The 18,048-nt window shown below is 45.2% G+C and overlaps 1 protein-coding gene across 1 annotated transcript in view; it reads right to left on the bottom strand.

The window, feature by feature from the left end:
- The window catches only part of myo16 (myosin XVI), a 250,670-nt gene that overhangs the window by 72,993 nt on the left and 159,629 nt on the right, over positions 1–18,048 (bottom strand). The window contains exons 20-21 of the mRNA XM_060929678.1: positions 17,694–17,835; positions 14,129–14,201 (exon numbers count right to left, since the gene is read on the bottom strand). Of these exons, the coding sequence (XP_060785661.1) occupies positions 14,129–14,201; positions 17,694–17,835 (215 nt within the window). The remainder of the gene's footprint in view (positions 1–14,128; positions 14,202–17,693; positions 17,836–18,048) is intronic.

Genomic DNA, 18,048 nt, shown 5'->3' with positions numbered 1-18,048 from the left:
CCACGTGCTTTTGTGACAGGATTTCTTGCCTATTTGCTCAATGTAATCAGCTGACTAAACGGTATTCCCTAAATACTGTACCTGATGCCACCAATCCCTGTCAATCACACACTCACGCACACCATTTCCATATCAGAATCCTCTCTTTCTGTCTCTCTCCCTGTCTGTCTCAATGTCTGTCTGTCTCTCTCTCTGTCTGTCCTCGAAAAAGGTCTGAACAGTGAACCTCTTGGAGGAAATGAACAACTGACTTGTTACTACCACTTAACACATGCTCACCACATAGGGATCACTGAAGGGATCATGGGCAGAGGTGGACAGTAATGAAGTACATTTACTTGAGTACCGTACTTAAGTACGCTTTTTGAGTATCTGTACTTTACTTGAGTATTTTTTATTTTTTTGGAAACTTATGACTTTAACGTCACTACATTTGAAAGGCAAATATCGTACTTTTCACTCCACTACATTTCTAACAAGGTCCTTGTTACTATGAAGTGGCTTTGAAAGTGGAGGTTTTTTTCTTTTCTTTTCTAAAACGTGATTGTTTTTTCCGCAGGTGACACTGAGACAGCCTATCAGTAATCACTAGGGTCACGTCACGTCCATAGACTGGATAAAATCAAGTTCAGTGATTTCTCACCAGCATTATTTGAACACGATCAGTTGATGGCAGAATGGAAGGAGGCGGTTCTTCTGGGGATTGCATGCACCCATGGGTATACCTAGAACCCATGTTTCAGTTTTCTGAAAGGATTAAAGATCCGTTTCGTTTTAAATGTTTGCCGAAAACGAACCACATCACAGCCTACAAAAACTCGCCATCCAACCACCAGAAGCATATTGAGGTATATAAACGTTTCATTCCAAGAGAAAGCTTGCAACGAAGTTGTCTGTACTTTTAGAGCTAGCGATAATGTTGCAATAGCTATGCAGTCTGGTTAGTCAAATGACTTTCTATGGATTTGCTCACCAAGTTGCCGTCGCCTTGTCCACGGCTAATGTTAACACACAGCTAGTTAACTTGGACACTGTTAGTTAGCATGTAAAAACAGAGTTATGCTAACATGAATAATGTTAACTTATCTGAAGTTCCTTCAGAAATGTTTTAGCATAATCTTGCCGAATAAACAGAATGTAGAAATATTTATTTTCTAGTAGCATTAAGCTCATTTAGCATTAGACTGATTTTGAGTTTGAAAAGAGTTTGCTAGCATGTCAGGTGGAGTTTCACTGACTAGCTAGCTTAATGTTAAACCACCATGATGTACAGCATGCGTTCATTTTGTGAATTCACATTTCTGTCTTTGGTAACGGCGTTAGGTTTTGTAAGTGTTGTGACAATAATACAACAATGCGTTGACAGAAAACGTACGTTTAATACTTAAATATTTTTAAAAGCAAGTACTTCGGTACTTTAACTTAAGTGAAAATTTGACTGAACAACTTTCACTTGTATCGGAGTAACATTTGACCAGTGGGATCTGTACTTTGACTTAAGTAATGAAGTTGGGTACTTTGTCCACCTCTGATCATAGGTAATATCAGGCTTGTAGTACTCGAGTCCGACTCGTGCCCTAATTTTAAGGACTCGTGACTTGACTTGGACTTGAGCACTGATACTCGGACTCGTGCATTAACTTAATTCGGACTCGTAAACTGGAGACAAGGACTTTGATTTTTTTCTTCATTTTTTGTAACGTGCCATAATAATTTAGCATAAGATATTTATATCTATGTTAATTTTTATACTAATTTCGTGCAAGAGAATGAACATTCACCTGTTCATACGTCATGTTCAGGAACATACTAACGTTAATGGCACTAAAATGCCTGGAGAGAAGCCCCTAGGATTGTCTGCTTTGCTTATACAGACTTCTCGTGCAGTGGGAAAAATGCACTGCTGTGTGTTCCATATGTAGAAGAATTATCGAGGAGACGACAGGGACAACCTCGAACTTCAGTCGTCATTTGGCAAGACTCCACCCAGAGAAGGAAGTGACACGCTATGTTCATTGCTCTGTTGATAGCGGGGTTTGCTTGCTGAGTGATGAACTAGCGAGTGTTAACCCTCTCTCATGTTATTGGCCCTGTTGATAGTGGGCAGGGCTTGCTGAGCGATGAACAAGCTTTTTATCTGTAGCCGATTAACTAAAATGGGGCAGTTGGGCAGTAACGTTAGTCCAACACAGCAGCAGAGGCGCTTTCACATAAAGGCAGCAACAGCCACCATCAAATGGTGCAGTTGGAGTCTTGTTCTTGGACTCAACTTGGATCAATAGTGGACTCGACTCGGACTTGACTTGAAATTTTCTTGAATGACTTGGACTTGACTCAGACTTGAACACTGGGGACTCGAGACTGGACTCGGACTCGAGGTTTAGCGACTCGACTACAACACTGGGTAATACATTGTCCAATACTACGGCTTATTTATACCATCCAGCCTGAGACACACACAAACACATTCTCACACACACTAGGTCTGAGAGCAATACCGATTTTTAGGAGCTAAAATTTCCAACAACCAATAACCTCGGTGGCATTTCCACCTCTAGGTTCAACCCTGAGCTTAGGTTACTGTCTGTGCTGGGTTTTGCAAGTTCTCCCCTTGTCCATGTGGGTTTCCTGTGGCCACACACCTCTCACACCTCCAAGAAACATGCCACTAGGGGGAATAGCTACTCTAAATTGTTCAGAGGTGTGAAGAAGTGTACAAATGTGTGTATGTGTGATGCTCTGTAATGGATTGAAGATGAATGAATGAATGAAGGAAAAATACTGACCATTTTTATTGTACGTGGTCAAATATTAAGGAGATACCACGAGGTTTCATTGAACATTTCTATACAGCAGAAGGAGCAATAAAAAGAAAATTAAATAACACTTAGATTTGGTAGTTATATGAATGTCAATCTAGTCAAATCCTCAGAGTCCTGCCTTCGAATCCTGACAATGCCACAGCCATTCAAACGAGCAGAACCACACAAAACGTTTCCCCTCAGAGCCATAGATTGTGTTTAGTTGTACACTGCCTGGCCAAAAAGAGTCATCATTTGGATTTAAATAAGCAAATACAGAACAGCCTTTGATTGGATAATTACTGCAGTGATTAATGTGCTTCAGCTGCAACAATTCTTTAACTCTAACTGATGCAGTGAGTAGCTTCACATTTCTTAAACAACCATGCTGGAAGACGTATCTTGTGATCGTAGAAAAGATGTTGCTGTGCTTCAGGAGGGTCAAATTATTGGCCTGCATTAAGCAAAGAAAACCACGAAGGAGATTGCTGGCATGACTGGAATTGGGTTAAGAACTGTCCAATGCATTATTTTTAAAAAATTGTTGGAAGGATAACTTTTCAGAAGAAATTTGGTCCAGAACACAAAACCAAAAAAAAAAAACCTTGACTTACCATGATCAGAGCTCACTTAAACTCTTGGTGAAGTCAAATAGTACAAAAATAATCGACAGTAGAAGTCACGGTTATGTTTAATAGTGAAATTAAGAGCATTTCCACACTCACAACGTGATGAGACCTCACAGGATTGATACTAAACAGCTGTGTGGCCATAAGAACACCACTTGTTAGTGAAACTAATCAGGCAAAAAGGCTTCAATTTGCTTGGGAGCAAAAAGATTGGACTCTGGAGCAACGGAAAAAGGTCATGTGGTTTGATAAGTCCAGATTGACGCTATTCCTGAGTGATGGGCGTGTCACAGCAAGAAGGGAAGCACATGAAGTGATGAACCCATCATGCGTAGTGTCCACTGTACAAGCCTCTGGAGGGAGTGGTATGATCTAGGGTTGCTTCAGTTGGTCAGGTCGAGGCTCAGCAACGTTACGTGGTGATAAAATGAAGTCAGCTGATGACCTGAATGTACTGAATGATCAGGTTATCACAGCAATGGATTTCTTCTTCCCTGACGGCACAGGCATAAAATTAGGGCGCAGATTGTGAAAGAGTAGTTCAAAGAGCATAAGGAATCATTTTCACACATGAATTGGCCACCACTGAGTCCTGACCTTAACACCATTAAAATCTTTGGAATGTTCTGGAGAAGACTTTACGCAGTGGTTCGACTCTCCCATCCTCAACACAAGATCTCAGTGAAAAATTTACTACAACTCTGGACTGAAATAAATGTTGTGATGGTGCATGAGGTTGTTCAAACAATACCACAGTGAATGTGTGTCATAATCAAAGCGAAAGAAAATGACAAAATCTGAACGCTTCAAAAAATATTAGTGTTTTGTATGTGGTTTTTTTTTTTGGGCCAGGCAGTGTAGCTCAAAAAAGCATCACATTCCCGAATGTGGCTTCCTATATTACTGACGCTTTATTAGCATAATTTCCACCAATGTTAGTAAGTCTATGAAACCTTTACTGCTATATTAGTTAAAGTGCATATCCTGGACCAATTTCGTGTTTTTTTTTTTTTTTAATATCAAAGTATGTCCCTTTACACACTCATCTAGAAGGGTAATTTTGCACAAGGCCATCTGTCTGCAGCAGAAAAAAATAAAATAACAAAATGCGTCTGGAAAAATCCCAAGTGGGTCCGGAGCCAGATTCGTGACGTCACCTGTGGAAGCGCCAGCAGGCTGCGCGAGCTTTGCACAGTTTCAGTGCACAGCCTGTGTAGACCAAGCGCTCCCATTTCTCTCTCATTGTTCGGTCTTTTGGAAAACGATGAGTACTAATCCCATCAAGATTGGTGTTGCTACACCCTCCTACAATACGTCTGTTAACCATTTTAATAATTACGCGATAATGTTGAAGAAATTTGCAGAAAACCACCAGGTCGTTTTCTCATAAACAAACCAGCGCTGACGTAGGATTCAGAGGGAGGCGTCCCGCACGCGACGTCACGAAAATCAATGTTTGCCGGGAAATCCAAATGGCAAGTTTTTTCAGAGGCGGACCAATTCGCCTCAAATGGCTTGATTTCAACTGAATTTTTCTGGTATTGCGCAAGGTAAAAAAATTGCAGAGAATGCAGAATGTGACAGATATTTGACCAAAGTTTAATATAAAATAGGAGAATTACATCGATCTTGCTCCTGAATTTACCCGTGATATGCACTTTAAGCTCAACACACACACACACACACACACACACACACACACACACACACACACAGAGTGGAGAGCTGAATTAAAGAGACCCCTTTTACAGATTCCCCAGACACAGATCAGTATATTGAAGGTGTAGCTATCTCAGATATCTACCAGACCTTTCAGCCTGCTCTTATTTGGGGCTTCTATCCCCACTGACTGACACACACACACACACACACACACACACACACACACACACACACACACACACACGGCAAACAATGCAACCATTCAAATCCTGGTTGTCGATTTAGAGCCCAAATCTGGCTGTGTGTGCGAGCCTCCTTTGTGTCTGGTGGCACAGGGTCAACCGAGTGCAGTAAAGGGTCATGCCAGTACATACCAAAAAATACACTCACACACATCCATCTGAACCCTGCATTACAAACAGTCGCACTCTATATTCAGATAACCACACTGCTGTTTGTGGTATTGTTCAACCCTGAACTTTAAGCCCCAGGAAAAAACACTGTACAACACAACACCACTCTACACTGTCCGCCACCATCTCCACAAACATATAAGGCAGACACTTTTATCCAAAATCATTAACAAATCAGGCATGGTATAATTTAGGAAATGACTCGTATGACGATGTTTATGCATGTCCAACGGACCGTACGAAGTTAGATTGATTTTACATAACAGAGCCCATTAAAACGTTTTCGTGAGCAATTACTTAGAAAGATCAGGCCACTCAGATTCCAATACAAAATTTAGAATTCACTTCGACAACTAAAGTCCACAGATCAGTCGTTCAACTTTCGTGATGCAGAAACTTCAAAACAGTTCAAAGGGCAATTCTTCAGCATAGAAGCCAAAATTATGAAATGATTAAGATTGCCTTAACTTGTCAGCTCAGTGATGTTGCTAAAGTATGGAATCCAAGGAAAAATGCACTGAAAAACATGTTTAAATATCATCACCCCAATTATAGTAATCACGCTTCAGAGAAATCTTAGTTTGAATTTTAAAGGTAGACTGTTTTTCAGATTTTTCAAGTTTAGGTCATATAAAGAATTTTCCCTGACACCCAATTATTTTTGTTTAGTGGACCAAAAGCTACTGAATTCGAGTCGCAGACTTCCAATTTTATTAGTTTTTTAATAGAACAATTAATGAATTTCAAGCCACGTGGCCCTAAATTCTCCACTATTTTTTTCCTGCTTCACCATGACGCAATTCAGGATACTACGTCATGCATGACGTGGTGGGCTTTCTCCGTTCGCGCAAGGCATTGTGGGATACAAATTTGAAACAGGAGAGAAAAATGGACGACGTGAGTGTGTGAATGAAACATGAAAGACCGACTACAGTAACAGAAAGCGAGAAGAAAAGACGTTATGTTGTGAAGGAAAGGAAACGCAGGACCAAACTAATAAATATCGGAGATCAGCGAGCACCTCGGTGTGATCAGCTGTTCGTTTAGCGACAGAATGATGTAACTGTCAGTGCACGGTCAAAGGTAAACCTGTAGATGGCAGTAATGCAACACTGTGGATGCCAGCTGCCGTAAAACCCAAAAGAAGAAGGTAAACCTGCGCATGCGCACATGGACTTTTTCTGTCTGCTTGACTGCGCGAAGCGGGCGATTTCATGCACATTATTTGCTCAGGAATCCCCTCAAATTAAATAACTTCCCAGCCACAGAATGGCCTGGGGTTGTTTTTTTTTTTAGATATTGCAGAATTAAACATGTATCACAATGACCAAATTTCAGAGGGAACTAAATTTCACTGATTTTATGAAATCGAAAGGCCATCTACTTTTAAGACATAAAAGTTCAAGTCAGTTATGTTACTGACTTTTCTTTCCTCATAAAAGATTTTGTGTTCAGAGTTAAACAGCCAATTTTTCTATGCTTTTTTAGGGTCAAAAGATACCCCATACAGTGTAATTATTATTATTTTTATTTAATACCATTATCTTGAGTACTGCAGCTTAAAAAAAAATACCACATTTTGGTGTGAATGTAATTCTGTTACCAAAAAACTACCCCAAAATAGTTTCAGATATAGACATCATTTCAAAATGTCCAAATCCACACACCGGTCCATTAAGAAGAGGCCCACTAAACAAATAAATGAGTTTATTTATTTTATATTATATATACTTGTGGCAGCGGGGGCGTGGTCAAGCACCGGTCTGTGACAGGAGGGTGGAGCCGGGGAAGGTGAGTGGCAGAATCGCTTCACCTGACGGTAATTAACCTGTGTTTTGTGTGTGTTTTCCCAGTAAACCGCTCCCTATTTAAGGAGGCTGACAGAGAGCAGAGGGAGCGCGACCCGGGATTGGAGGCTGAGTGTGTGTCTGTGTGCGTGCGTGCATGCGAGCGTTAGACTGAAAAAGTTGATTAATAAATACGCTGTCGCTACCTCCAAACGTTGTCCTGCCGTCCTCTGTGCTCCACCCACGCATTGTGCGCGCTACAGTGGTGCCGAAACCCGGGGAAAGGTGGAGCACCAGTTCTGCAGCTCCATGGAATCCTCCTCGTTCGCGGACTTGGTCCAGGCCCTCGCCACGGCTCAGCAGAGCCAGCACCAGGCACTCGTCACGCTCCGAAAGGAGCAGGAGCGCCGCTTCGAAGCCCTGGTGCTGGCCCAGCAGGAAGACCGAGAGGTGTTCCGGCGGCTCCTCGCGTCGGCGGGGTCCACCAGCGCCCCGGCCGCGGGCCCGTCTCCCCTCACTTTGTCCAAGATGGGCCCGCAGGACGACCCCGAGGCTTTCATCACCTTGTTCGAGCAGGTCGCCGAAGCCTCGGGGTGGCCGATGGAGCAGCGCGCGGCGCGCCTCCTCCCCCTCCTGACGGGAGAGGCGCAGCTGGCCGCACTACAGCTCCCCGCCGACCGCCGGCTGGCCTACGCTGACCTTCGCCGGGCCGTCCTCCAGCGCGTAGGGCGCACGCCGGAGCAGCAGCGCCAGCGCTTCCGTGCGCTGCGGATGGAGGAAGTCGGCAGCCCGTTCGCGTTCGGCCAGCAGCTCCGGGACGCCTGCTGGCGGTGGCTGAGGGCCGAAGATCGTGACGCCGAGGGAATCATCGACCAGGTGGCGCTGGAACAGTTCATCGCCCGCTTACCAGCCGGAACCGCGGAGTGGGTCCAGTGCCACCGCCCGGCGTCGCTGGATCAGGCCGTAGGACTGGCGGAGGATCATCTGGCGGCTGTTCCGGCGGCAGGACAACGGATGACATCGTCTTCTCTCTCCTCTTCTCTCTCTCTGTCTCCCCCCCCTCCTCCCGTGTCCCGTCCTCGCCCCATTCCCCCACCACGGAGGCGGGGGCCGGCTCCACCCCAGCCGGCCCGCCGCACCCGTGGTGCCCTCCCGTTTCTCCCTTCTGTGTCTGTCTCTCCCCCCCCTCAGGTGAGTGAGCCCCAGAACACAGCTGCAGAGGGAAGGCCCGGGCCGGTTTGCTGGCGCTGCGGGGAACCGGGCCACCTGCAGCAACAATGTGCAGCGATGGAGGTGGGGGCGGTGGTGCGGATCCCCGACGCGCCAGAGGCTGCCCTCGATCGGGCTGAAGCGTATCGCATACCGGTAAGTGTACAAGGGGCTACATATCAGGCGTTGGTGGATTCAGGCTGCAATCAGACCTCGATCCGCCAAAGCCTGGTGCAAGACGAGGCATTGGGGGGAGCACAAGGGGTGAAGGTGTTGTGTGTGCACGGGGATATTCACAGCTACCCGTTGGTGTCAGTCCACATATATTTTAGAGGGGAAAAATCGATAGTGAAGGCGGCGGTTAATCCTCGCCTTACCCACTCTTTGATCTTGGGGACTGATTGGCCGGGATTTCGGGGTTTAATGGCACGCCTAGTAAAGAGTGGGTCCTGCCGGTTGACGGGGGAGGGTCCCAGTGTCGCTTTGGCTGGAGCTGCGGTCGCAGAGCCGTCCACGTCATCTCCGCGACAGGGTGAGGAGCCGCCGGCTCCTCCTCTTTCTATTGGGGAATCCCTCGCGGATTTCCCACTGGAACAATCGCGAGACAAGACTCTGCGACACGCGTTTGACCAAGTGAGAGTAATCAATGGTCAAACACTCCAGCCGAACGCCACCCCGTCCTTCCCCTATTTTTCCATTTTGAAGGATAGGTTATACCGAGTGACGCAGGACACTCAGACGAAAGAGCGAGTCACCCAGTTGTTAATTCCACAGAGCCGCCGGGAATTGGTGTTCCAGGCGGCTCACTTTAATCCCATGGCTGGACACCTCGGGCAGGATAAGACACTCGCCCGGATAATGGCCCGATTCTATTGGCCGGGGATTCGCGGCGACGTCCGTAAGTGGTGTACGGCGTGCCGCGAATGCCAGTTAGTAAATCCAGCGGCCATTCCAAAAGCGCCCTTGCGCCCCCTACCATTAATCGAGACCCCGTTCGAAAGAATTGGGATGGATCTCGTCGGGCCATTAGATCGGTCAACACGAGGGTACCGCTTTATATTAGTTCTGGTGGACTATGCAACGCGATACCCGGAAGCAGTGCCTCTTCGCAATATCTCAGCACGCTGTATTGCAGAGGCCCTCTTCCACGTCATCTCCCGGGTTGGAATCCCGAAAGAGATTCTGACTGACCAAGGCACCTCGTTTATGTCACGAACACTGAGCGAACTGTATGGGCTACTGGGTATTAAACCGATCCGCACCAGCGTTTATCACCCACAGACGGACGGTTTAGTTGAACGGTTCAATCGCACCCTCAAGAATATTATTAAAAAATTTGTAAGTGAGGACGCACGTAACTGGGATAAGTGGCTCGAACCCTTGTTGTTTGCAGTGCGAGAGGTCCCCCAAGCCTCCACGGGGTTCTCCCCATTTGAATTATTATATGGGCGTAAGCCGCGCGGCATCTTAGATGTACTGTGGGAAAATTGGGAGGAGGGACCTTCACAGAGCAAAAACGAAATTCAGTATGTTATGGATCTGCGCGCAAAACTCCACACGCTCACCCACCTAACTCAGGAGAATTTGCGGCAGGCCCAGGAACGGCAAGCCCGCCTGTACAACAAGGGCACGTGCCTTAGAGAGTTCACTCCGGGAGATAAGGTACTCGTCCTGTTGCCCACGTCGAGCTCCAAATTAATCGCCAAGTGGCAAGGACCCTTTGAGGTCACACGGCGAGTCGGGGACGTCGACTATGAGGTTAGGCGAACGGACAGGGAGGGGGCACTACAGATCTACCACCTCAATCTGCTGAAACTCTGGAACGAGGAGGTCCCCGTGGCGTTGGTGTCGGTAGTGCCGGAGAAGGCGGAGCTGGGGCCGGAGGTCCCTAAAGGGTCATTGGCATCACGTACCTCTCCGGTCCCCTGTGGAGACCACCTCTCCCCGACCCAACTCACGGAGGTCGCCCAGTTGCAGGCCAAGTTTTCGGATGTGTTCTCGCCCCTGCCCGGTCGCACTAACCTCATAGAACACCACATAGAGACGCCCCCGGGGGTGGTAGTACGTAGCCGTCCTTATAGATTACCCGAACACAAAAAAAAGGTGGTTCGGGAAGAACTTCAGGCCATGCTCGAAATGGGCATCGTCGAGGAGTCCCACAGTGACTGGAGCAGCCCGGTGGTCTTGGTTCCCAAGGCCGACGGGTCGGTCCGGTTCTGTGTGGACTATAGAAAAGTCAATGCGGTGTCTAAATTCGACGCGTACCCAATGCCTCGTATTGATGAGCTGCTCGATCGACTAGGCACGGCTCGCTTTTACTCGACACTGGATTTGATGAAGGATATTGGCAGATCCCCTTGACTCCATTATCCCGCGAGAAAACGGCCTTTTCCACACCGTTCGGCTTACACCAGTTCGTCACACTTCCGTTTGGGCTGTTTGGGGCGCCCGCTACGTTTCAGCGGCTGATGGACCGGGTCCTCCGGCCGCACGCCACCTATGCGGCCGCGTACCTAGACGACATCATCATTTATAGTAATGACTGGCAGCAGCACCTGCAACACCTGAGGGCCGTCCTTAGGTCGCTGAGGCGGGCGGGACTCACTGCCAACCCGAAGAAGTGTGCGATTGGGCGGGTGGAAGTACGGTATCTGGGCTTCCACTTGGGCAACGGGCAGGTGCGTCCCCAAATTAATAAGACAGCAGCGATTGCGGCCTGCCCGAGGCCCAAGACCAAAAAGGGGGTGAGACAGTTCCTGGGGCTGGCTGGCTACTATCGTAGGTTTATACCTAATTATTCGGACGTCACCAGCCCGCTGACTGACCTCACTAAAAAAGGGGCGCCAGATCCGGTCCAGTGGACGGAGCAGTGCCAGCGGGCTTTCTCTGAGGTAAAGGCTGCACTGTGCGGGGGGCCACTCTTACACTCCCCTGACTTCTCTCTCCCTTTTTTGTTACAGACGGATGCGTCGGACAGAGGGCTGGGGGCCGTTTTGTCCCAGCAGGTGGAGGGGGAGGACCGCCCGGTCCTATACATCAGCCGCAAGCTGTCAGTGCGTGAGGGGCGCTACAGCACAATTGAGAAAGAGTGCCTGGCGATCAAGTGGGCGGTCCTCGCCCTCCGTTACTACCTGCTGGGGCACTCTTTCACCCTCTGTTCGGACCACGCGCCCCTCCAGTGGCTCCACCGCATGAAGGATGCCAACGCGCGGATCACCCGTTGGTATCTGGCACTCCAACCCTTCAACTTCAAGGTGGTCCACAGGCCGGGGGCGCAGATGGTCGTGGCGGACTTCCTCTCCCGTCAAGGGGGGGGGGGGGGGGGGTTGGCCGGCCTGAGTCGGGCGGTGGGGGTATGTGGCAGCGGGGGCGTGGTCAAGCACCGGTCTGTGACAGGAGGGTGGAGCCGGGGAAGGTGAGTGGCAGAATCGCTTCACCTGACGGTAATTAACCTGTGTTTTGTGTGTGTTTTCCCAGTAAACCGCTCCCTATTTAAGGAGGCTGAGAGAGAGCAGAGGGAGCGCGACCCGGGATTGGAGGCTGAGTGTGTGTCTGTGTGCGTGCGTGCATGCGAGCGTTAGACTGAAAAAGTTGATTAATAAATACGCTGTCACTACCTCCAAACGTTGTCCTGCCGTCCTCTGTGCTCCACCCACACATTGTGCGCGCTACAATACTGTATTGTATTATATATATGTGACGCCTCACCAAATCCAGGGACACATGTCGGCCGAAACGAATCTGAGATAATCGCAAAAGAAGCTTTTTTTTTTTCGAAATTTGTGATTTTTGTTTTTTTCCATCATGTGCAAGTTGAGATCTTGAAGAATGCAATCAGTATTTCAGATAATAGATTGTTTTGTTGGAAAAGCATACATTTTTTGTTGCAAATTGTCTCATTTTTGTCAGGACTGTAGCCTGCTGGGGGGTGTGGGTAAATTACCATATGGGCCATTCACATGATGATTTAAGTCTTTTGTTTTGTTTTTTTTCGCGAATCAGCTGTATGATACGAGCTGAGCTCATGGCTACTTAAGCTGCATACAGGCGTGTAATTTCACTATGGAATGAGCAAGCTAAACAGAGCGCAGGGGAGCTGAAACACCGCGAAGCAAACAGACACATGGTTTTTACATCGGAGATAACCATTTCTAGCAAAAAAACCCAACCAAAAGGAAGCTAGGATTACATTCCATCAGAGGCATTGGTGTGTGCAAGGCGCCGTTTCTCTTTCTGATGGGGTAAGTTTATTAATCTAAGGCTGTGTGGTTATTTTTGCATGTAACGGAGAGTGTTGTAGTTTGGTTAAGCCTAGGTCACAACCGGACGTACGATTTTTTGGCCGTGCGATTTTTGGCGTTTCCCAAATCGCTGTGTTTTTTTGTTGTTGTTGTTCATGGAGAAAGACGTGCGTTGGCCGTAAGTTTGTCTTGCAACCTGAAAAAAACGTAAGCGCCCGTAGAGTTTGTTTGACATGACAAAGAACCTCTGCGGCCGGTCTGCGGCTCGAAAATCAGCACATCGCACGCGTGCTCTCGTGCGTTTCATGCGCGCCCTCCGTGCGTTTCTTGCATTTTTTGCATGTAGACCGGCCGTAGGAGCACATACGGCCGGTTGTGACCGAGGCTTTACATGAAACTAGTGTTGTGTTAGTTGTGTCATCATCGTGCTATCTTTTTTACGGTGTGAGTAATTTTTCAACCACAAAACGTTAAAGTATACTTTAGGACTTATTTTTGTACTTCATAATTGTTTTGGGCATACTTTGCATGGAAGGAAAATTGACGTGGTGATCTTTGTTTATATGAAAGTAGTATCATGCTAGCTCGTAGGGGGTAGGGCTTTCCTTAATGTCATGCAGATGAGCAGCATTATGTGCCCGCCCTACACCCAGAGTAGCTGAGACGGAAAACTTTGAGGGCGATTTTCTCCTTTTTCTGTTTTAAGAGGTATACACTTTCAAAAGGCCACACATTCTTCAAATATTGTCAGATCTCCACATGGAAGGCATCATTGGAAAGCTTAGAAACTGTACTTTCTGAATCTGTCAATAACTCAAAATGCCCCCGGGCTAACATGTGTCCCTGGATTCGGGCACATATACACATATATATACACATATATATATATATATATATATATATATATATATATATATATATATATATATATATATATATATATATGCAGTTCATTAGGAACACAGCCCATGGTAAAAATGCTCTTTCAGTGGGAAAATGCATGCTGTGGCTCAGATGAGTGTTTTTCTGTACTGGAAAAAGGGTCCACAAGCACAATGCTTTCACTCACTCTGGTCTGACACTGCAATCAGCACTCCATCAAACTCAAGCTGTGCCTACTGACTCCCAAAACTAGACTTAGTGCAGGAAGAAAGAGGCTGCATGCGGTCTGGGTTCTACAAAGTAATAGACTACAGTGAGAAGAGTTGTGTCTGGATTAGCGCCACAGTGACATTACGTGTCTTGCAAATTATGTCTTGATGTGGACAAATAACAGTGTATATGAGAAGTAGTGTGTAAAAAGGCTTTCAGTTGTATAAATAATTTTTTTCAATAACCTCAGATAAAACAGAATAAACCATCTACATCCACAGCACCCAGGCTCACCTGTTCAAACGTATTCCTCTGAAATTTCTCAAAGCCAAAAACGTCCAGGATGCTGATCTCAAGTGAAGGGTCTCTGTAAACACACGCAGACAGGTCAAGATCTTCAATTAATGTTCACATCAAAATCAGAATGTGGAAAAATGCGAACTTTGTGACTAACTGTGGCATGATTGTTCGTACCAGATGGTTTATGTGAGTATTTCAGAAACTGCTGAGCTCATTATTTTCACACACAACAGTTTCTCGAGTTTACACAGAATGGGGGGGGCATCCTATGAGTGGAAGGTCTGCAGGCTAAAACACCTTGTTGATGAGAGAGATCAGAGGAGAATTACCAGACTGGTCTGAGCTGACAGGAAGTCTAAAGCAACTCAAATAAGCACTCTGTTCAACCATGAAAAGCAGTTTCAGTGACTCTGTACCCATGATGGCCTCAGATTCCTGTTCATGGCTGACAGGAGTAGAACCCAATGTGGACTTCTGCTGTTGTAAGCCCATCCACCTCAGGTTTGGATGTTTTGTGCATGTTGAGATGCTTTTCTACTCATCATGGCTGTAAAGAGTGATTATCCTTCCTGGCAGCTCAAACCAATCTGGCCTATTTCCTCTGACCACTCTTATCAACAAAGTATTTCCACTCACAGGACTCTCGCTCACTCAATGATTTTTGCACCATTCTGTGTACATTTTTGATAATTTCTTTGGATTGGCTGCAGCAAATTTAACAAATGGCCCCTTATTTTAAAGCTAAAACAGATTTATCTCTAAAACCAACTTTTCATTTTCTTGATGAACCAGATTCATTTTGTGGTGACACACCCCATTTATATTTGCGCACAAACACGCATATATATATATATATATATATATATATATATATATATATATATATATATATATATATAAACTGGTTTATTATATCCAGTGTTGGGCACGTTACTTTAAAAAAGTAATTAGTTATAGTTACTAGTTACTTTTCCCAAAAAGTAACTGAGTTAGTAACGGAGTTACTTTGTTATAAAAGTAACTAATTACCAGGGAAAGTAATTATTCCGTTACATTTTGTTCCCCCTCAAAAAAAAAAATCAAATTCAATTAGTGTAATCATAATAAAAGTGAATGTTAAATGTGTTTAATGACTGAAATGGACACTTAACAGAACCAATTAGTCATGTTATCTACACTATATTAATATTTTTGTGGGACAATGTGAGATAAGACATCTATCAAATGTAATATATTTTTGTAGTTATTAAAATTATGTTACTAATTACTGGCCACTGACGAGGACAAACGCTTTGTTCCTCGACATACTGTAATGTATATTGCACGTAAACACTCTTGCCTTTTATTTAAAGTAATGAAAAGTAATGGCTGTATTTCCAGTGTGAAAGCGCAGGGCTGGGCTGACCGCTCGCCATCGCTGGGTCTTCCGATTGAAAGAGCGCGCAGTTGTGCAGTAGGCGTGGCCTACCTACGTACAGTATCTATGTTGTCCAACTCTACTCTGATTGGCTTACTGTGCCGTTGTCTCGTGTCTCCCCGCCCCACACGAAAGCAGAGTAAAGAAAGGCTGAACGAGCAGCGTGCCAGATGAGAACAGCTTTAATAAAGTAACGCATAGTATTTTATTGTAAGTAACGGGAACGGCGTTATAACGATGTAAAAAGTAATTAGTTAGATTACTCGTTACTAAAAAAAGTAACGCCATTAGTAACGCCGTTTATTTCTAACGCCGTTATTCCCATCACTGATTATATCCACATTCATTGGATGTCGAGAAACAGAGCATTTTTATTTTTTGCAAATTTGATAAATTAAAAAAAATTATGCAAAACATCCGACAACACAATTTCCACTTAGAATGTAAACAAACCAACAAAATGGCAGTAGAAATTTGTGAAAAATACGATAATAATAATTCTTGGGGAAAAAAAAAAGATACGTTCTTACCATCAGATACTTTTATTCCATATGTTGTTGCTTTTTTGTATTTTTTTGGGGTTTTGTTTTCGAGTAGAGTTTTTATTTCATCCTTGGTTGGTTCAGCAACATGCTCTGCCATTTTGTTTTTCTCTACTCATGGTACATGAGCCGATATCCTTGTGGTAGAGCAGCCAATCAGAGCGCGCGATTGCTCATATCCAGTGAATGTGGATAGAATATATATATACACACATACATATATATACACACACATATACATACACACACATCTCCATCCATTCATTATCTGTAACCACTTATCCTGTGCAGTCGCGGGCAAGCTGGAGCCTATCCCAGCAGACTATGGGCGAAAGGCGGGGTACACCCTGGACAAGTTGTCAGGTCATCCAGGGCTGACACAAAGACAAAACCATTCACACTCACATTCACACCTACGGTCAATTTAGAGTCACCAATTAGCCTAACCTGCATATCTTTGGACTGTGGGTGAAACCAGAGCACCCGGAGGAAACCCACGCGGACACGGGGAGAACATGCAAACTCCGCACAGAAAGGTCCCTGTCAGTCACTGGGCTCGAACCCGGACCTTCTTGCTGTGAGGTGACGGTGCTAACCACTACACCACCGTGCCGCCCTTATATAAATAAAATGTGTGTGTGTGTGTGTGTGTGTGTGTGTGTGTGTGTGTGTGTGTGAAGTGCTGTGAATGAACTTGAACAGGCACGTGTATGTGTAAGGTGTGTGTGTGCTCACTATGTAAGTTAGCATGAATACATGAGCTTTTGTAAGAAAAGACATGAGGCTTTCTAAAAGTGTGTCTTTATAGCTATTAAAATTCAACAGTAGACTTTAATACTTCAGTGGAAAGACAACAGCTTTACATACTGTTAAAGCACCAGTAACGAATATTCAGTACTAAATACATGCTCTGCTTCTTGGTCGAATCCTCAGTGCTCACTGTGTGACTGTTATGCAAATCCAACTGAAGTGTATGTTGATGCGTGTGTACGTTTTGCAGTTGGCAAAAACAACAAATGAAAGAGAAAGTGAACAAACAAGCCTTTTGTGCTTACATAGTTGGAATGACAGTCTTATGATTTGGGAGGGGCAAGGACAGTAGTATAGATAACCCAACACGTCAATCAACAAGCACAATGTATGTTATGCAAACTATTGTAAAACTTCACCTTCACCGACTGGTATGATTGATGCTATCGACTGAGGTTCTGTAAAGGACGTGCTGACGGTGTGTGTTGTTCCTGCATTCTTTACAGTTGAGGAATTGCTAAAGACTGGCTAAAGATGCTGAGTTGTTATGGTATCGGCAGGTACTGTGGCATTGCACAGGGCAGCAAATTAAAAAACAGACAAGTGCTTTAAGACTATTTTATCTAGATCTACCCGGCATTTTTTTTTTTTTTTTAAGATCAGCATTTTTTCTTGTTTAGGGAGTCATTATCCTATTCAGGGCTATTGTTTTGTTTTGGGGTTTTTTTGCATAAACTTTTCAACCATATCAAACTACAGTTCAGTGAAAGCATTTCTCGGAGCGTTTCCTAATCATTTCTGAATTCCTGGAATGGAAATGGCACTCAAAAACATTCACAATTAAACCTACCCAAGGCTCTCATCTTGACCTTGCAGATAATAGTTAATATTGTTGACTAGAACGCTGAAGAGTCGTCCGTACAGAGCTTTAGTCAGGAGGTCTCTGTACTGGTTGGACATTTCCACCGTGTGGCGCCGTGTGATGACATCACCTGAATGGAAGCAGAAATGGCAGGTTTTATTGTGTTAGCATTTGTTTAATGTCATAATAATGAGAAATCATTTTACATTATACAAATACTCGAAATAATGGGGAGATTTCTAATGCTTTGGAAAGCAATAATCATAAGCACAAACTGGTCAGTTAAGAATAAATCAACTTTTTATCTTATGCAAAAGCCAGACAGGGCTGAATGATTACATAC

The sequence above is a fragment of the Neoarius graeffei genome, chromosome 9 (assembly GCF_027579695.1).
Source record: "Neoarius graeffei isolate fNeoGra1 chromosome 9, fNeoGra1.pri, whole genome shotgun sequence".
Classification (NCBI taxonomy): Eukaryota; Metazoa; Chordata; class Actinopteri; order Siluriformes; family Ariidae; genus Neoarius; species Neoarius graeffei.
The sequence above is the reverse complement of the archived record's forward strand: the minus strand, read 5'-3'. Positions and strand labels throughout refer to the sequence as shown.